Source organism: Hipposideros armiger, unplaced genomic scaffold (assembly GCF_001890085.2).
Source record: "Hipposideros armiger isolate ML-2016 unplaced genomic scaffold, ASM189008v1 scaffold_70, whole genome shotgun sequence".
Lineage (NCBI taxonomy): Eukaryota > Metazoa > Chordata > Mammalia > Chiroptera > Hipposideridae > Hipposideros > Hipposideros armiger.
The window spans coordinates 2609316-2631077 of NW_017731420.1; the positions used below are offsets into that span (position 1 = coordinate 2609316).

Below are 21762 nucleotides of genomic sequence, written 5' to 3' on the forward strand. Positions count from 1 at the left end.
TGACCAGAATCAGTTTGAGAATTAAAATGACAATTACATTTCAGGCTAAAATTAATAATTAGATTGGTTAAGGCCCTTTGCCCTTGGGGAGCATTGTGTGGGATTGCCCAGCCCTTGGTACAGTGAGCACTAATATTGGCCGTTTTTTCAAAGCTGGCTCCTGGCCTCCCTTTTCTCCTTTGAAACAGGAAAATGCTCCAGTCTCTGGGCAGACCGGAAGTCCACATGGCCTTGGATGTGGTTCTGGTGCGGGGCTCAGGCCAGGAGCACGAGGGGTGCTTGCTGCTAACGTCGGAAGTGCTCTTCGTGGTGAGTGTCAGTGAGGACGCACAGCAGCAGGCCTTCCCTGTCACGGAGATGGACTGCGCGCAGGACAGCAAGCACAGCGACCTGCTCATCGTGCAGCTCAGGCAGCCAAGGGTGGCCTGCGACGTGGAGGTACAGCTCAGAACACAGGGCGACTGGGGCTGGCTTCCAGCGAAGCCGAAATGTAGGCCGCTGGCTGGGACGAAGCATTGGTGAACCCACAGCCTCTGGAGTGGCTGCAGAGGAGTGGGTGAGAGAGGCGAGGCGGCCACTGCAGAAGCGGGTTGGGAAGGCGCAGCCAGGTTACATGTGAGCCTTCAGAGGCGAGCCCAGCAGGAGGCCAGATGGGCTCAGCCACCATGTGAATTGAACAAGGCTTGGTCGTCATGGGGCTGGGGTGCTTGAGTAGACAGGACAGGGCATGGCAGTGGAGCTCCACTGTACAAGGACTGGGACCAAGGCAGTGATTCCATGCAACTGCTCCATGAAACAGGCCCCAGTCTGCAGGTGGCCTGGGAGTGGCTGCAGCAGCTGCGTGGTCCTGGAGAGGCCGCCATAGAAGTGAGGGTGTCATGAGTGAAACAGGGCATGGGCAGTAGGCCAGACCTTTGCAAGTTCACAGACCAGGAGGTCTGACTCACTCACTTCCCCGTTCGCAACCCAAGACTTGAGGGGTCAAAATTTTATAAACAGACCCCTCTCCCGCATCCACAGCTCTGTTTTATGTGGCTCTGTGTTCCCTTTCCCATAGGACAGTTTCCCGTAAGTTCCACAAGGTACCTCCTGGGGATGCTGCTTAGTCTCTTGGGGCAGCTCCCTGGCCACACGGCTCCTCAGACGTTCTGGCTGCTGGCTCCTGGCCACCCATAGGTTGATGTGGAACGGGTGTTTAGGCAGGGCATACTGGGTGTCGGGTCAGCGGTCAACCCTGATGCGAGTAGCACCAGCTTCCTGCAGTCCAGGCCAGGGGGAGCAGGTGCCCCACTGGGAAGCTGCTCTCTGCCCCTGCGTCCCTGCTAATTGCCTGATCTATGGGGACCTTAAGAGTTGACCTCAGAAACAGACATCTTTTCCCACATGGCAAGATGGGGGTGGAGCAGGGGCGGTGTGGAGCCTGCTGGTCCTAACCTGGGGACAGAGTGGCCCCAGGAAAGGACAGCAAACCTGCCTCCACCAGGTCCTGCCTGATCCCTTCATTATTTTCTTCCTGCTATGGGAGCCTGCATCTCCCTTACACCACTGTTTGGGTAAAATTATCTGAGAAGATGGAAGGCAGCCAAGCACAACAACTGAGATTTCTCTGGTTTCTTGGATCATAATCAGTCAGGCTTTAAGCTGGGGCTTGGCACTAGGACTACAATGCTGCTTCGAGTTGATGAGTTTCTGGGAATAAACAGAGGTCAGATGTCCAGGCTCTTTCTTAGATCTGCCAAAATCTTCTGATCTAGTTGACAATAAAGCAGCAGTGACGTGGCTACAGGATTTGGCAGGAGATAGTATCATTATCTTCAAGTCCTTGGTCCTTAACAAGAAACTTCCAAGGCCCTGAGGAGTATCTGTATCTGTGACCATCATTATTCCATAGCTGCTTGGGAACTATTTCAGACCCTAAACTATTGAGACTGGAGATTCATCTTTTGCTGTTAAACTGTCTATTGTGATCCTTTCTCTGGCTTTTCTGTTTGAGGGTGCTGTTGGGAATTAGCATAGCTGGCGGGAAACAGACTTGTTTCCGTAGGGGTTAGTGAGATATCTGGAGTCACCACCCCTACAAGTTGCCAAGGGCTGAGACCATGGGATCACTGAGGCAGAAGCACTGACACTGGACACCATGCTCTACACGTTTCCACTGGTGCTCAGGGATAACAGAGGGTTGGAATGACGGGCTGGCAGAGGCAGGCAGGACAGAGCTAGCAGGAACTGCAGGGCAGCTATTCCAGACAGATGCCGAGCTCACCCAGCAGCAGCTGGCACTGGACAGAAAGGGTGGCTACCTGTGTGCCTTCAGCCTCCTCTGCCTCCCCAGTATCTATTCCACTTTACCTCTCCCCTCAGCTCTGTGTAAGAAACAGAAATTAACTGCCCCTAATTCTATGTCCAAACCCTAACCTCTCCCAGTCACCCCAAAGGAGACCTGAGCTACAGAACAAACTACTCATTTATTTTCTGAGACAGTAAACCCTTCCTTAAGTGTTGTAATCTAATGTATTTTTTAAATGGGGGAGCGGGGTGTCACTCATTGGTGCTGCTTGACTCGACTTTTCCTCAGTTGGCATGCTCGTCAGTGCATAGCAACCTAATTTAGACGGAAGCTGGGTGAAGAAACCTACTCGCCGTCTCCCAGGGAAAACTTGATATAAAATCTTGAAATAAAGTGGTCTTTCTGGTTTTAACTTTAGATACTAGGAAACACAGCTCCTTTGAATTTTGAAAGGAATCAATTTGTAGATGACATCATTCAGTATATTCAAATATGGCAGGATTCAGATTTTTTTAAATCAGCATTTGCTTTTCTTGGTTAAATGCAGCCATTTTTAGGGTAATAATTGCTTAATATGCCTGGCACATCATCGAAATCCCTTATGAGAGGCTCAAAATGAGTCAGAAGGTCAATTTATTCCTTGGCCAGGTTCCTTTCACAACACGGGTTTTCCTGTGCTGCTGTTCAGGAGGAGCAATTAAGACTTTGTGTATTCAAAGCTTTCCAGCTGAATTCTGACCCCATCAAATGATATCATCTGCGCTCTGGCTTTTGCCCGGTGGTGCACAGCTTTCATGTGTCAGTGAATCTTTGGGGGCCTTTATTTTCCTTCCCAAGCTTAAAAATATGAGACCCAAACTCTTAACAGACCCCTACTTACTATTCTGGCAGGCCCTTTTACTCTCCACCATCCCACTGGCTTTCCGCAGCTTTTAAGACAGCCCTGGCCACACTGTTTCTGTGCCCTATGCAGAAATACAGAAATTCTTTACAGTACTACTTTGAGAGCTAAAACACCCTCAATAAAATGTTTTTAATTCTTCCAGTGGTCTTGCCAGCATTTAGTAAAGACCCCTGAAAGGTCAGTGGCTACCCGATTCCCACAGATCAGCGGCTTACACAGCGGCTAGTTTCAGGGTGGGAAGAATTTACAGCTACAACTGCCTTTGATGGGTGCTTTCTCAGGAAACCTCACCTAAGAACTTAGGTAGTATATCTCAGTCCTAGTTGAGTTCCACTGAAGATGAGCCAGACTTTTATGAACCATAAATGTACTTTGCATCCTCCTTTTTTCCATAAAAATTTCCTCTGCCCAGTTTTGTTTTCTCTGGCTTTAAATCCTAGTATTTATAAAAACAGAATATTACAGTTCAAAAGGTATTTTTTAATGCTCTGTCCAAAGCCACTGGTTTGAAAGAGGTGCTCTTCACTTTTTCTGTCAAACTCAAAAAGTTCTGTCTAAAGACGTTTGAGGAGATAGGCAAACAGCTTTTATTTCAGAGCTTAGTTTAATGGTGATTCGATTTAAGTAGAGGAAGGACACCTCTGTTCCTGGGCTGGTTAGTAAAGAGCAGTGACAGATGTTTTAATAGTTAATGAGTAAAATGTTATCAAATCAACTTCAAACATGGGCATTTTACATAATACCAAGTGCTTCTTTAAAGGAGCTTGTCCTTCTGTCCTCATACAGAGCTTGTTATATTGCTGGAATTGCAGTGTTATTGCCAGTTAGAGGCAAAAAGGAAGCAGTTTTGGATAAAATGGCTTCAACTAGATAACCTAAAAATGTATCAAATGTATGAAGGCAACAGGATAGTTATGGAAATCTCCTTATGCGAGTTTGGCAACAAAAAAATCTTTTATTTTTGTCTCCCAGGTGGATGGAGTCCGAGAGAGACTGTCAGAGCAACAGTACAACAGACTTGTGGACTACATCACCAAGGCGTCTTGTCACCTGGCCCCCGGCTGCTCGTCCGTGCACACACCCAGCCCTGTGGTGGCTGTGGAACCTCTCCCCTCCACTGTGAAAACGTACCATTATATGGTGGAGCCACATTTTGCTCAAGTCTTCATTAGTAAATTTACCATGGTGAAAAATAAAGCCCTGAGGAAAGGGTTCCCTTGAGGGGGTCCCTCTTCTCAGGTGTGGATTCCTCATTGTGCAATTTATTTTTGAAAAAGAAATCTGACTAGCTCTAACATCTAATGTGGACACAAGGCCAACACTTTTCTATAGTTATAGGTAATTTTCCATCCTTCTCTAAAATTAATTCAGATTCCTCCTTCTCCCTAAAGATACTATAATAAAATGGATAAAAAAACTTCCTTTCATTGGGAACAACGATTAACATAATCATGTATGTTGTAGTCTTACCACACGTAGAAAATGCATTCCTTCTTGCTTTACAATATTCGCTAAAATTTCAGCTATAATTAGGATCTGGTAACACTCCGCTCTAACGTAAAATGTGTTCTGGCCTTAAAATGGAGCGATATTAAAACTCATTTCACAGTTGCATCTGATTTTAGGCTGAGACACTGTCTTTGCCTAATAACCCCATCTGCAAAGGTTTAGATTCTTTAAGTGAAAATAAATGTTTAGACTTTATTATTTAACTTGTTAAAGTTGTTATTTATATGTGATCCTGCTCTTTTAAGTCAAAGCTGATATGTATAGTCCTACTTTAAAGCCTGCATTTTACTGAAACTTACCAAACATGACTATCCAGGTACATTTTGGAAAAATGTTTTTCTAGTTTGTTTTACTAAATCAAGCTGAGTAAATCTTCTGTGTCTACCGATAAAAACAGACCCAAAGTGCTAAAAGTGACTTAGTTTCATAAACTAAACACAATAATAGGAATTACCTTTGACAGTCCCTGTGGAAGGGGTTTAGTAGGATTCACACTGCACTGGTGCACTGGATAGGCACCAAGAACCTCAAAATTAATCTTAATGAACCAGACCACATAGTTCATTTTGCTGAATTGACTTGCTCAAGAATAAAGATATTCCCAGTGTCTGTTAGTATTACTCTGCATTTAACCACAGGTTTGGATCACCAGGTATCTTTACTATTCAGTAAATCTCTCAAGCCTCCAATTAAAACACATTTACTAATTACATCTAAACTTGGGCCTACAACCTGTTACCTACAATTGTGAATTCAATTTCAAATGCCCACTGATCTTTAACTGAAGTCCCACATGTTACTGGGCATAGGAAGTCAATGAATAGTTGCTTCTGGAAAGCTAGATCCAGCAAGGCTACCAAACAGTGACAATAAAGCCCAACGGTATATTTTATTGGAAAGACAGTCTCTGTCTCTTCTGAGAGCCCACAGTACAGTAGTCATGTGGGCTCACATAGACCCCTTAAACTGATGGCCCAGGACCAAGACCATTATGGACAATTCAGGCTGAATAAGAAAAAATGGTTCCTCCATTAGTTTGCTGTATCATACTCATTTAAGAAAGTGACAGTTTTGTCAATTAACCTTAAGAGTAACTTTTTAAAAATGTAAATATATATTAATTCTTATATCTTTTATGGTAATTTTGCATACTACTTCTAAGAATTGTTATATAAAATTATTTAAAATAAAAGGAATCCTTGAATTATTGATGGCACCTTAAATGTGTATTGTTACCAGGGGTTTTTAAAATGCAGGTTTTCAATATTAATTGGGTTTAATTCAGCTCACATTATTAGGCGCTCAAGAATTTTGAGTTAAAAAGAATAAACAGTTTTTGTTATAAAGTGACAACTGGTGATTAAATTAGCTTTGGATAAAATAAATTTTATTTTTAAAGCTCTCTATGGTATCACTTTGATCACATCAACAAAAAACAGTAATAAAGGGGAGAAAGGCCCTAAGACCGCTTCCAGAAAGGTAACGTTATATTGTTAGTTATTAGCAATTCCAGATAAGTAACTAACACAGCTAGATACATATTCCAAATTGCATGGATATACAATTATCATGCTCTTTAATACAGTAATACTTTAATACAGTAATACTGAGTAAAGAACCTTAAATTTCAATTATCTATTACTACCTCTGTCTGGAAGTTGATCCAGCAAGGCTACCAAACAGCGACAATAAGCCCAACAGTCTCTGCCTCTTCTAAGAGCCCACAGTAGAGTAATCACGTGGGCTCACGGAGAACCCTTAAATCAACATCCCAAGACCAAGCAACTAACTAGAAGTATCTTAAAGTGGACAAAACGTCACATCAATCGAAAATGTCCTACAATAATACAAGTTTTAATACTGAAATCAAGTTACCTTCATAAGGTAAACAGCTAAAATCCCTAACCCATTCTGATGCAAGTGCCCACAGTTATATCAATAACTGAGCAAAGACGTACTCTCCACAACATTTAATTGTTTATTTACCAAGAGAAACTATCCCTTAGCCCAAATATCCATGTTTCATAGTTCAGGAACACAGCTCAGTGACAAACTTCCGTGGAAATCAACTCAAATTCTGTGGAGAAAAAAACACAGTGACTACGTTAATGACAAGCATTTTCTCAATGTGTCACCACCCGAGATCACCTGAGGTCTATTCCTCACTCACCCTTAGCCCCGAAGAAGCCCAGTGCAGACGGCCTGGGCCCCCAGGTCCATTCCCCAGCAAGTTTCCTGACCAGCCACTTTTCCCTTTCAGGTATTACCACACCTTACTCTGGTTTCTTGCTTCCATTTACCAAATTGTGCTTTTTCAGTATCTCTGAAGCCCATCCCCCTTCATTCCCTTCTCATACACACATACTGTTTTGAAAAGCAGCAGCCCCTCTAAACAATTTCTACTTCTGTCTCCAAATTTGTTTTTTCTTTTTCTTAATGGTTTTTAAACACAACTTCTTATATACAAAAGGTAAAAATCTAACATTTAAAAATCATCCTGTTAACATCTGATCATGAAATGCATACCCACTGTGGAAAATTTGAAAATTGCAAAGGTATACGAAAACAGCAATGTTAAGATTAAGATTCCACACAGAACCATTAATATTTTCTTGATCTTTTTTACCTTCCATCTTTTTTTTCTGTGCAATTTTTAACATAGATCATCCTTTACATTCTTAATTTTCTATTATAAAATAATCTCTTCATGTTACTTTGTGAATATCATTTCTAATGGACCCAACAGTCTGTGGTATGAATAAGACAATTTTCCAACCACTGAAAATGAAGTTCTTTCTACTTTTCCTAATGGCTAATTTAGTGCATGCATCTATCTGTAGTTCAGATATTTACTTAAGATAAACTATAGAAATGGACTATAGAATTGAATCTTATATTAGGCAAAAGCTACTTCATCAAAATTATCCTTGAGTCTACCAGAAAAATGACCTAAGTCCAATGCAGTAAGTCTCCCCCACTCCCCTCCCCGCTAGATCTTGGGAAAGATACACACATCTAACAGTTGGAATGCTCATTCAGGTACAGTCGGCCTGATTCACATTCCCCTTGTCACAGCGAACTCACACTAGTGTGTTAGAGAGACTCTAACTCTATTTATATTGTTCTTTCTTGGTTTTTTGTTGAGCCTGAATAAAGCTCAATACATAAATGATAAGATTATGACTAGTGTTTCATCAGATACTTGGCATATGCTTTCACATCAATTTAGTGGATGACCTTTCATCAGCACACAATCCCTTTAGTTCTTTTCTAGACATAAAACCTTAATTCACACTGTCCATGAGGCATAAGGACTTTGTGGACATGACAGGCCAGACCAGAACCTATGGGAAGCCACCAAGTCACCCAACTAACCAAAGGAGTCAAATGCACCTTTTAAAGCACCTTTTTTTTTAAGCACTATTAAAAGTGTGATATTCCTAATGCCAATCTAGCAATTAATAGCATAACATGTGACATAATTTTGAACATAAAAATTAACTTTATGCCAAGCTGTTTAGTAAAGATCTTCCCTTGCATGAAACCAGTCTGCAAACAACAGAAGAGGCGGCTGTTTAATCAAACGCCAAATTTTCAACATAAGTCACAAGCCATACCAAGAAAAAACATAGCCCATTGAAAGGAACAAAATACATCTCCAGAAACCAACACTGAAGAAGCACATGCCTGATTTACTTGACGAAAACTTTAAAATAAATGTCTTAAATATGCTCAATGAGAAAAGAGCTGACAACTAAACGAAATCATGAAAACAACATACGAAATGAGAATATCAACAAAAAAAATAGAAATTACTTTAAAAATTGAAATTCGACAGAATACAGTAACTGAACTGCAAAATTCACTAGAGGGGTTCAACAACAGACTCAAACACAGAATATTCAGCAAACCTGAAAACAGATCTTTTGAATTATTGAGTCTGAGAAGCAAAACAAAATGAATAAAATAAATGAGACCTTAAAGGACTTAAGGGACACCTCCCAAAGACCAATATATCCATTATGGAAGTCCCAGAAGAGAAGGAGCAGAGAATTTAAAGAAACAATGACCAAAAACTTCCCAAATTTGAAGAAAGAATTGTATATACAAATGTAAGTTACTTGGAAGCAGGATGAACCCAAAGAGACCCACACCAAGACACATTGTAATCAAACTGTCAAAAACCAAACACAATGAATCTTGAAAGCAGCAAGACAACCTACAAGGGAGCCTCTGTCAGATTATCAGTGGATTTCTCAGCACAAACCTTGCAGGTCAGAAGGCTGTCGGATATCATATTTAAAGTGCTCACAAAAAATAACCCTGTCAACAGAGAATCTATATTCAGCCAAGCTGTCCTTCAAAAATGAGAAAGAAATTAAAGACATTCCCAGATAAAAGCTAAAAGATATTACACTGCCTACAATGGAGTTTGTCAAGTTGAAATAAAAGTACACAAGCCATGTGAAAATATAGTTCCCTGATGAAAGTAAATATATGGACAAATATAAAAGACAATGTTATAATTGTTTCATAACTCCACTTTCAATTTTGTAAAATTTAAAAGACAAGCATAAAAATAAAAAACATCTGTTAATGGGAGCATAATAAATACATTTGTGACAATAATAAAACTGGAGAGCAGAGTTGTTAAAAGAATTTTTGTTCTAGTCTTAATTTTTTGAGGAACTTCCACACTGCCTTCCATAGCAGCTGCACCAACCTGTATTCCCACCAACAGTGTATGAAGGTTTCTTTTTCTCCACAGCCTCTCCAACACGTCATTTGTCTTGTTGATGATAGCCATTCTAACAGGTGTGAGGTGATATCTCATTGTGGTTTTTATTTGCATTTCTCTGATGATTAGTGATGTTGAGCATTTTTTCAAGTGTTTATTGGCCATATGACCCAGCAATCCTTCTCCTGGGTATCTATCCAATAAATCTGAAAACTTTTATCCGTAAAGATATATGTGCTCCTATGTTTACTGCAGCTTTATTTACGGTGGCCAAGACATGGAAACAACCAAAGTGTCCTTCGATAGATGATTGATAAAGATGTGGTACAGATATACAATGGAATACTACTCTGCCATAAAAAAGATGAAATAATGCCATTTGTGACAACATGGATGGATCTTGAGATTATTATGCTAAGCAAAATAAGTCAGACAGAAAAAGTCGAGAACCATATGATTTCACTGATATGTGGGATATAAAACTGAAAACAAAGGAACAAGGCAAACAAATGAAAAAAACAAAAACTCATAGACATAGACAATAGTTTAGTGGTTACCAAAAGGGAAAGGGGAGGAGATGGTAAATGAGGGTAAACATATGGTGATGGAAGGAGAACTGACTCTGGGTGGTGAACACAAAATGTGATATATAGATGATGTATTACAGAATTATACAACTGAAACCTATGTAACTTAACTAATTGTCACCCCAATAAACTTTAATTAAAAAAATAAATAGAAAATGAATTTTTGCACATAGCTGAAGTTATCAGTTTGAAATAGATTGGTATAATTTTAGAATATTGTATATAATCTTGATAGTAATCACAAATAAAATATCCATAGAATATAAACAAAACGGAAAAAGGGAATCAAAATGTCACTAAAAAAAGCAACTAAAGAAAGATATTAAGGATCCAAATATACACTATCTACAAGAGATTCACTTTAGCTCTATGGACACATAATTTGAAAGTGAAAGGATAGAAAGAGATATTCCATACAAATAGTAAAATAAAGCAAGAGTGGCTGGCTATATTATCAGACAAAATAGACTAACACAAAAATATTAAGACAAAGAATGGTATAAAGATGAAAAGGGCCAATTCACGAAGAGAACAATTAAAAATACATATACACCAAACACCAGAACTTCCAAATATATGACACAAACACTAACTGAACTGAAGGGAGAAATATACAGCTCTACCATAATAGTAAGTGATTTCAATACCCCCCACTTTCAGTAATGGCTATAAGAACCACACAGAAGATCACTAAGAAAAGAATCTGATGTACATGATGATATTTATGATTAGCCTCAAGAAGCTGAAGCTATCTATTCTCTGTTGGATGTTGTGGATGAGGAAGCCCAGAATCTTTTAAACCAAAATAATGCAGCAGGAGATATCTGTATTCTAGGTATGCTGAAAACCACTGGGAAGTTATCTGAAGAAAAAGCGGAAGATACAGACTGTGATGGACCACCTTTACCAAAATGAATGGCTGTGAAGAATACTGTGAAGGAAAAGTAAAAAGTGAAAGCTTAATTCAAGTCACAAGAAAGGAAGACTGATGATGATGAAATAACAAGGGGAAGTGATGAGCTGCCGACAGAAAAAAACCATGAAGATTCCAATAAAGATCATCCCTTTCTGACAAAGGAGAGCTCGCTGCACTCCTTATCGTCAAAATGCTACCCTCTGGTAAACATACTGGTACCAAGTTGAAATCAGTCATTTGAATGTTGTGGAGTTTACTAGATCGAGGAATTTCTTCTAAGAAGCTGGAGAATCTTCAAGAATTAAAACCTTCAGATCAGTGTCTAATTGGACAAACCAAGGAAAACAGAAAAATATAAAAAAATACTTCCCTACACTGCTACAAGAATGCCTCTTGGAGATGAAAGTGGATATAGCAACACCAGCTTCATTAAGATACCAGTGGGAAAACGAGTTTGTTTATACTGCCTGCCAAGGACCTCTCCCTACAAGTGTTGGGAGATTTCTACAAAGTTATTTGAGAACAAAATTCCACAGTGACGGCCATGATGACCCAAGCAGAAAGAGAAAACGTCAAATGCCAGCAGTACTGGCCTAACATCCGAGGCAAAAAAACAAAAAAAAAACCCCAACAATGGTCAGCGACAGGCTTCGGCTGGCTCTTGTGACAATGCAGCAGCTGAGGGCTTCAGTAAGGGCAATGACCCTCGAAGATATTCAGGCAGGAGAGGTGCGACATTTCTCATCTGAATTTCACTGCCTGGCCAGACCACGAAGCACCACCACCTCAGCCAGAGGACTTGCTCACTTTTCTCTCTTAAATGAGACATCTTTACAGATGGGCCCAATCATCACACACTGCAGTGCTGGCATTGATGTTCAGGGACCCTGACAGGCACAGATGTGGTTCTAGGACTAAACGATCAAAATCTTGAATTTGACATCTCTGATTTAGTGTGCTGCATGAGATTAGAAAAACATGGAATGGTTCAGACGGATGATCAATATATTTTCTGTTACCAAGTCATTCTTTGTGTCCGGACACATCTTCAAGCCGAAGAAGAGCAAAAAGAGCAGCCGCAGCCTCTAAAATGGCCTGAAAACAACAGCCTTCTGGATGCCGTTCCAGGTCTCCAATTAACCTCCAATGCTCCTGGCTCTCTCCATTTACAATAAGGATCAAGGGCAGCAAGTCCATACAATACAATTATGCTTAATCTCCTCTACCTTAGAGGGGCATTCTTTACAACACAAATAACATGTAAATGGTGTATTTTTACAGCTATTTTAATCTGTAGTAATTATTTTTAAGATTTTAACAGTAACTAAAGAACACAGATCTTAGGGACAATTAAGGCTGCATTTGATTATAGTGGTCATTATTACAAGAACGTGCTAAATCTATTCTTAATGTACCAATCTTATTTATAGAAAAATTATTTTAGTAGTTATTTTATAGGGGATACTTAAAACCAGTATTTAAGCTTTAAATGACAGTATTATTACCATAGGAAAAAGTAGCAAATGTTTACTGTATCAATTTCTACTGCTTACTATATAGAATTTCCTATAATATATTTATATACTTTTTCATGAAAATTAGTAATCAGATATATGCATCACCTTGCTTTGTAAACAAAAATACACCTTAAAACATGAGAGAGAAAAAGAAAATAGAGGACTTGAACCTACTACTTAGACCTAAAGATACAGATCATTCCACCCAACAAAAACAGAAAATACAATACTCAACTGCATATGGAACATTCTCCAGGAAAGACGAAATTAGGCCATAAAAAAAGACTTAATAGATTTTAAAAGATTGAAATCCTACAAAGTGTCTTTCCTGTCACAGTGGAAGACTCTAAAAAATAGAAATGAAAAACGACACTACAACTTATTTGACAGAAGTAAAAAGGATTATAAAATACCGTATTTGCCGGCGTATAAGACGATTTTTTGGCCCTGAAAAATATGCCTCCAAGTGGGGGGTCGTCTTATACACCAGGTACACTTCAGATAGACTGCCCATAGTGCTTGCCCCGTGCCATAGTGGCCTCCAGATGCCCGCCCACTTCATTCCACATACCGTTCAGGCATCAGCAGCGCTGCTGGGTGTATGCTCGGCTGTTATGCGATTTTGCTGTTATGCGATTTTACCACACTCGCAAAATCGCACACAGCCGACCATACACCCAGTATGATAGCGCAAAATCGCGAATCGCGATACCATACTGGGTGTATGGTCGGCTGTGTGCGATTTTGCGAGTGTGGTAAATTCGGGTTACCGTATATTTCTTTACATATGCATTGAAGATTCGCGATTTTGCGCTATCATGGTGCCTGTTAGAATGTTGAAGAGCTCGCACTTGCGCACTAGTGAGGTCCCAGGGAGATGCTGATGCAAGGGTGGACCAGACTGCTATAGTGACAGGGCGGGCAAACAGGGAGCAGGGACCAATCAAATCAGGCTTTGTATACAGCCAACAGCCAACCACAATACTGCACCATTGTACAGTACAGCATAGAAAATGTCGACCAGTCAAACCCCTATCATCCCTATCATGGCACCAGCCAAAAGAAAGAAGTATGATGCAAATTTTAAACTGAAAGTTATAAACTTTGCTAAGGAAAATAATAATTGTGCTGCTGCAAGACAATATGGAGTAACAGAAAAGATGGTTCGGGACTGGAAATCAAATGAGAAAGCATTAAAGAGTATGCCAAGGGGTAAGTGTGCATTAAGAAGAGGCACCCCACACTGGCCAGAACTCGAAAAACATGTAGCAGACATGGTGGCTCAACATCGCCAAAACGGTTATGTGGTGACACGAAATACAATACGCTTGTTTGCACTTCAGTGGGCCAAATCAAATCTGATATTGTTTTACCTTTTATTTGGTGTGTGGAAGGTGTGCGAAAGAGGGAGTAGTCTTATACGGCGAGTATATAACAAACTCTGTATTTTGAGTGGAAATGTTAGGGGGTCGTCTTATACGCCCAGTCGTCTTATACGCCGGCAAATACGGTACTATAAACAATTGTACTGTCAACAAGTTAGACAACCTACATGAAATGAATTCCTAGAAACACACAACCTACCAAGAAATGCACCAGGCTGATAATATAAACAGACCATTAACTGGTAAGGAAATTGAATCAGTAATTAAAAACCTCCCAACAAAGAAAAGCTCAGGATCAGACTGCTTCACAGGTGAATTTTACCAAATATTTGAAGAAGTAACACCAATCCTCCTCAAGCTCTTCCAAAAAACTGAAGAGTAGGGAACACTTCCAAATCTACTCTAGGTATTGCATGTTTTTATTTTCTATATATTAAGATATTTTGACATCTTAAAAAACATTTCTGTGCAGGTAGAGAATGTCCCTACCATGTTTTCCAGAAACTGTCTCTTTTTGTGGCCACATTTGACTGATCATCTCATTAAAGAATACAAAACATTCTATAAGGCCAGCATCATCCTGCTATCAAAGTCAGACAGAGAGAACAATATACCTGATGAATATAGATGGAAAAATCCTTACCAAATACTAGCAAACAGAATTCATCATGACCAAGTGGGCTTTACTGCTGGAATACAAGGATTCAACACAAGGATGCCCACTCTTACGACTTTTATTCAACATAGTACTGGAAATGCCATCCAGAGCAATAAGGGAAGAAAACGAAATAAAAGACATCCAAATTAGAAAGGAAGAAGTAAAACTACATGTTTTCAGATGACCTAATCTTATATATAGAAAACCCAAAAAATTCCACACAAAAAAAGAGAATAAACTAACTCAGGAAAGTTTCAGGATTCAAAATCAACAGACAAAACTCAGATACATTTCTATATGCTAACAATGAATAATCAGAAAAGAAAATTAAAATAATTCCAATTACAATAGCCATCAAAAAGAATACATAGGAATAAGCTTAACCACGGAGGCGAAAGACTTGTTTACTACAAAACTACAAAACATTGCTGAAAGAAATTAAAGACACAAATAAATAGAAAGATATCTTGTGATGATAAACTGGAATACTTATAATTGTTAAGATGTCCATACTACCCAATGTGACCCACATATATAATGCAGTCCCTATCAAAATCCCAACAGAATTTTGCATAAATAGAAAAATCCATCCTAAAATTCATAAGGACTATCAAGGGACCCTAAACAGCCAAAGCAATCATAAAAAATGACAAAGTTAGAGACTACCACATCCTGATTTCAAAACTTACTATAAAGCTTAATAGTGTAGTACTGGCATAAAGAAATATAAACCAATGCAACACAAAAGAGCCCCAAAATATACCCTCACAAATATAGTCAAAAATTACCCACAAAGATGCCAAGACCACCCAGGAGGAAAAGGACTGAAATTTTCAATGAATGCTGTTGAGAAAACTGGATATACACATGCCAAAGAATGAAGCTGCACTCTTCCCTGACATCATACCAAACATTAACTCAATGGATCAAAGACCTAAAGATAAGAACTTAAACTATAAAACTCTTAGAAGAAAACGTAAGAGAAGCTTTATGATACTGGATTCAGCAATGATTTCCTGCACAGGTGACAAAAGAAAAATTACATAAATTAGACTCCATCAAAATTTAATTCTCTATTCATCAAAGGATACAATCAACAGAGTGAAAAGGCAATCTACAGAATGGGAGAAAATATTCGCAAATCATATATGATTTAAAGAACTTCTACAACTCAACAAAAATCAATCACATTAAAAATGAGCAAAGTGGGCCGGCCGAGCGGCTTAGTTGGTTAAGAGCTCGCTCAAGACTGCGAACTCTGAGCAACAGCGGTTCGAGTTAAGGCCCAAGCTGAGCTGCCAACAGGTGGCAGGATGGCTCAGCTAAAAAAAAAGCAAAACAAAAAAAAACAAAAAAAAAAACAGGCCAAGTACTAGAATAGACATTTCTCCCAAGAACATATACAAATAATCAATAAGCACGAGAGATGATGCTCAACATCATTAACCATTATGGGATTGGAAATGAAAGCCACAATGAAATACCTTCTTACACCCATTAGGATGGAGACTATCAAAAAAAAAAAAGCCAGAGGGCCGGCCGAGTGGCACGCTGGTTAAGAGCTGGGGCTTGGGACACCAGCTCTGAGCAGCAGGGCCCCAATTCGGATCCCACATGAGGGCCAGTGACACTGCCCTCTACAGCTAAGATGCTGAACAACAGCTCAACCAGAAGCTGGGCTGCTGTGGGTCGTCAGGGATGGCGTAGGCTGCAGCCCCTGTGGCAGTGGGTTGCCATGAGCTACCATGTGTGGCCGGCAGCCAGCGTGAGTGGCTAACAACCGGTGTGAGCTACCAAGAGCCGCCGTGAGCGATCGTCCAGAGGCTGGCAACTGATCTGCCTCACCTGGGAAGAGCGCAACGTTAACACCAACATGGGCCAGTGAAGAGACGTCCTCCACACTGAAGAACAAAAGGACAGTGATTTGTCTGTTCCCCTTCCCCGATTCCCCAACACTGTTCCTCTCCCCCAACCCCCCAATAAAATCTTTAAAAAAACAACAACAAAAAAAACCCAGAAAACAAGTGTTGGGGAGGATGTGGAGAAACTGGAACTCTTTTGTACTGCTGGTAGAGTACAACATGGTGCAGCCACTATGTAAAAATAGTACAGTGGATACTTTAAAAATTAAAAATAGAATGAGCAAATGACCTAGCAACTCCACTTGAATAGTTACTCAAAAATAATGAAAGCGCAGTCTCAAAGAGATATTTAGACACATCATAGCAGCATTATTCACAATAGTCAAAAGATGGAAGCAATCAATAAACAAAATGTGGTATACACATAAAATGCAACATTTAGCCTTAAAAAGGATTCTGACACATGCTATAAAAAGATGAATCTTGAGGACATTACATTAAGTGAAATAAGCCAGTCACAAAAAAACAAATACTGTATGATACAGAATGGAGGTTGACAGAAATAGGGAGTTGTTTAATGGGTGCAGTTTCAGTTCTGCAAGATGAAGAGTTCTGGAGATTGGTTGTACAACAATGTGATTATACTTAATACTGAACTATACATTTAAAAATGTAAGTTGGTAAATTTTGTGTTTTACCACAAAAACTTTTTTAAACAGTAACTTCAAATAATCATATTACCTTTACACTCTGAAATCACTTTGCACTCTGAAAAATACCAGCCTTCCTCATCGCCTCAAAATCTTTCATGGAATCGTAAGTTCTGTAGAAATCTGCATATGCCTTCTTCCTTGGTTCAGCCACAGCAAACTAAAAAGTAGCATATCCCATTAGGGCTTATTTTCTAGATTATTAGAAACTTAATATGTAAAGACAACATAAATCACAATATGTGTTCATCTTTAACTTGAATTTTCTATTTCCTAAGACAAAGGGTAGAGGTATTGACACAGATGCAAGGAAAGAGAAAGAAGCCTCAGGAAAACTACTCGGCAAGAGGGACCCTCCTTGCCTAGGGAGATATTATTCCTTTTGTTTGGTGTCTGTGCACTGGGGTAAGGGATGGGAGGTTTGCAGACTAGTAACAAATTTTGTTATGTGTATTTTGTCACAAAAAAATAAAAAAAATATTTTAAGGCATAATGTTAAAATCTACAGAAGGCAAAAGGTTAAAATGTATTCTATAGCAACAATTCTTCAAGGTGCTGTTAAAAAAGCCAGAGACCCAAAATGGCATCACTTGTACTAAAGCCCAGGATACCAAACCTAGATTTAATACCTGTCTAAGTACTGTTGCAACCTCTTCCAGAAATCATCTTAATCAACTCAAGTTTTCTGGCCAAGCACCAGTAAGGTAATCTGTCACATGGTCCCTCTCCATCCCTTTCCAGAAAGGGAGGCAATCTGAATGATAAAAACTCTTACCAAGTCCTGGTCTAAAAATAATGCTTTCTCTTTTTTTTTTTTTTTAAGTTTTTATTGGGGAATTGGGACAGTGTTGGGGAATTGGGGAAGGAGAATAGCCAAGTTGCTGTCCTTTTGTTCTTTAGTCTAGTTGTGGAGGACGTGGCTTCACTGGCCCATGTTGGTATTGTGATCAATGCGCTCTTCCCAGGTGAGGCAGTCGCTTGCCGGCCATCGGACGGCCGCTCACGCCAGCTGCCGGCCGCTCACAGTAGCTCACGGCAGTCCACTGCAGCCACACTGCAGCCTACGCTGTTGCGGCGACTCACGGCAGCCCAGCTCCAGGTGGAGCTGCTGTTCACAATCTTAGCTGTAGAGGGCGCAGCTTACTGGTGCATGTGGGAATTGAACCAGCAGCCCTGTTGTTCAGAGCTTGCTAACTAAGCCACTCAGTCGGCCCCAATCCTTTCTTTTTTTAATAGCTTCCTTGCCCCACCCTTCTTTTCTATAAAAGCCTTCTATTTTGGACAAAGCTGGGAGCTCCTTTCTAGTGGCTAAAGCTAAATGGGAAGCTGTGAATTCATGAACTGCTTAATAAAGCCAATTAGATGTTCAAATTTAATCAGTTGCTTTTAACAGTGCCAAACAGAACTACTGCCTTCCCCATATCACTCCGCTTAAATAAAACAATTACAGCCTGTGTGTTATGAGCTGAATCGTGTCTCCCAAAATTGATGTGTTTGAAGATATGGTCTTTAAAGAGGTAATTAAATTGAGGTCTTTGGGGGGTAGAGGCAAATCCAATATGACCAGTATCCTTATAAGAAGAGAAAATTCAGTCAGAGGACCACGTGAGGACAAAGACAGCCATCTACAAGCCAAGGAGAGAGGCCTCAGAAGAAATCATCCTACAGCCACCTTGATCTTGGATTTCTAGCCTCCAGAACAGAAAATAAGATCAAGTTCTGTTCTTTAAGCCACCCAGTTTGTGTTACTTTGTTATGACAGCCCTAACAAACTAATATAACTTCATTTAAAGATGGTGGACAAACCATCTGGGGAACAAGGGACTCTGCTGTCACATGAAGTGAGTGGAGAAAGGGTCAGAGGAAGGAAGCACATTAAAGAGTTTCTCAGGGCCAGCCGATTGGCTCAGATGGTAAGAGCGCAAGCTATGAACAACAGGGCTGCCGGTTCGATTCCCACATGCGCCAGTAAGCTGCGCTCTCTACAGCCAAGATTGTGTGATCAACAGCTTGACCTGGAGCTGCGCTACCGTGAGTGGCCAACGATGGCATAGGTTGCAGTGGGGCTGCAGTGGGCTCCCATAAGCTACCATGAGTGGCCGGCAGCTGGCGAGAGCTGCTGTGAGCCGCCGTCCAATGGCCAGGGACCGACTGCCTCAGCCAGGAAGAGCACAATGATCACAATACCAACACGGGCCAGTGAAGCAACGTCCTCCACAACTAGACTGAAGAACAAAACGACAGCAACTTGGCTGTTCCCCATCCCCAATTCCCCAATAAAAATCGAAGAGTTTCTTTAGGACTCTAAATTACTAATGAAAATAGAATACAATTTTAAATTTAAAACACACATTTTTGGACCATAAGGACAAAGTAAAAATCAAACATACCTTATAGAAAGCTGCAACCCCCAGGGAAACAATGACTGCTCCAACAATATGAACTCGCAGACGCTTGGCCAGAAGGCCACGCATCTGAGGTTTTGCCAAAGCACTGGAAGACATGGTAGCTATATTCTCCCTGGTAGACAAAATAATAAACAAGATTATTAGAACTTTAATAATAAAATCTCTAAAGAGTTCTTATGCCTAACGCACTTTAGTACCTAGGGCGACTCACGAAGGATGGATAGTGGATTGACTCCTCCTACAAACTCTAAGATGTTTAAAGCCTTAGCCTTGTGCGGGAGGAACAAACTTAACCCTCACGGTTCCTCCAGCTGTTCTAATAATCGAATAAACATGAAACAGATTAGCAAGAAAAACTAACCAAATTTAATACATACATATGTAGGGGAACCCCGCATACATGAGAGTCAAAGATCCCACATGCACAGGAGGTTCAGAGATAGAAAGGGGTTCTAGGTATATAAGATATTCTGAGCTAAGAATGAAGTAATGCACCTTGGGCGCTTCAAAGGGTCATGGCAGGATGATTAAGAGCAGATAAAAGTTTGCCCTGCCATACAGATGGGTCAAAAAGATTATCACTTATAATCTCTCATGAGCAAGGCACCTAATTCAAGTTCTTCTAGGTAGTTAGAGGGAGAGGCAAAAGTTTCTCGAGCCTGAAGCTAAACTTGCCCTTAGCTCAAAACAATCCAAACCACAGCAGCACATCTTGGGGGTGACTTGTTGTGAACTCCCACACCTGTTTCATCTTTTTTCCCCTCTCACGTGCTGAACAACCCTAAATAAGTAAGATAACTGCGGTATAATAGTATATGTGAAGTGAAAACTACAAACAAAAACCTCTCCCAACTACTGGGAAGGTAAGTAATGGCTCTGGAATCTAGACAAGTGCAAACACACTTACAGCATTTACTCTTCTACAAACTTACTAGCAACTCATTTAATCTTCGAGACGACCCTGTGACATTTCCCCTTTATTGATGAGAAAACTGGGACACACGAAGCGACTAAAACTTGGATGGGAACCCAGCAGTTCCCTCGAGGGCCCACCTGGTGACCACTACGCGGCCAGGCCTGAGCCGAGGGCCCCAAGGCCGCAGCGCGTGGGCCTTCTCCGCAGACCTCCAGCCAACGCGGGCGGGGGTTACCGAAAAGGCCGTGGGCGCAGGAGACAGGCTGCAGGAAGCCCGGCCCATCTCTCCGGCCACAGGCACCGAGGCCCTTCACAAACGCCACCACAGAGAACACCGACCGAGCGCCAACGTTGCCGGCTGCCTCCCCTACGCTGACCCTTACGCCTCATGACGACTGAGTAAGCCCACTTTCTTACAGGTGGAAACACGAGGGCCAAGACAGGTCAAATGACCTAGCCAAGGTCACAGTGACTAGGAGAAAAACACAGCGGGTACTGAGACAGAACCGGCTGCCTCCGAAGCCTGGTTGGTTCCTCGAGGTCCCGCAGCACACCCCGCCCCCGGGGGACCCCAGCCACCCTCCTAAGGCCGCGGCGGGGTCGCTCAGGGGTCGACGCGGGCTAGGGGTCCGAGACTCTCCGACCGCAGAGATGCTGAACCACGGCTCAAATCCAAGACAGGCCGAGAGCGGGCAGCTGGAAGCGGTAGTTATGGGAACCTGAACGAGGAACTCAAAAGAGACACGACTCACCTTAACACCAACGTCCTTCCGGATGGAGAAATGGACGACGCTCCAGCAGCGCGCAGGCGCACAGATAGAGGAGACGATCTGGTGACGGTGGCCGAAAGAGTTCAAAAGTCCTCTGGCGCGCCTCCCGCCGTTTACCGCAGAAGTTCACCTGTGTGGTTATGTAATTGGTGTGACCTTCGATTTAGGGCTTGATCTTCTGAGTCGGCTTCCTTAATAAACTGGAAATATTAATCTTATTTATGTACAGAGTTTATATTAATTTATTAGATAATTCAAAGATATTTAATATGTAATTTTTTTAATGTACTGTACAAATGCAGTAAAAATCATCCTGGACCCATGGATTGCCAGAACCATGTGCACAAACCGACATTTTCATTCTAAAGACATTATGTGAATAACCACTTGGTTTGGGTAAAGGGCGAATAAGACAGCCGAGTTACAGGAGCTCAGAGCCCAACAGATGAGACAGACATAAATATGTTAATACCAGTCCCAAGCAGTGGGCGCTACCAGAGAGACATGACCCAGCTACCGCAGAAGCAGTTACCGGCCTGGCAGAGCTGAGCAAATTGTGATGGAAGTATTTGTGTGGGGTGTTTAGTAAAAGACA

At 41.1% G+C, this 21762-nt stretch overlaps 2 protein-coding genes across 6 annotated transcripts in view; one reads left to right on the forward strand and one right to left on the reverse strand.

Annotated features, from left to right (window-relative positions):
* Positions 1 to 6475, forward strand: part of VPS13B (vacuolar protein sorting 13 homolog B) — an 810211-nt gene extending 803736 nt beyond the window's left edge. For all 5 annotated transcript variants that reach the window (XM_019642536.1, XM_019642534.1, XM_019642538.1 and 2 more), the window contains exons 61-62: positions 189 to 438; positions 4164 to 6475. In XM_019642536.1, coding sequence (XP_019498081.1) covers positions 189 to 438; positions 4164 to 4412 — 499 coding nt within the window. In that variant the 3' untranslated portion in view covers positions 4413 to 6475. The remainder of the gene's footprint in view (positions 1 to 188; positions 439 to 4163) is intronic.
* Positions 6476 to 6658: 183 nt separating this feature from the next.
* COX6C (cytochrome c oxidase subunit 6C) lies at positions 6659 to 21254 on the reverse strand. The gene is made up of 4 exons (XM_019642541.1): positions 21150 to 21254; positions 19464 to 19593; positions 17105 to 17233; positions 6659 to 6777 (listed from the first exon to the last, which is right to left on the reverse strand). Exons 2-3 carry the CDS (start codon positions 19575 to 19577, stop codon positions 17120 to 17122), a joined length of 228 nt encoding a protein of 75 aa, XP_019498086.1. The 5' UTR covers positions 19578 to 19593; positions 21150 to 21254; the 3' UTR covers positions 6659 to 6777; positions 17105 to 17119.
* Positions 21255 to 21762: the final 508 nt, after the last annotated feature.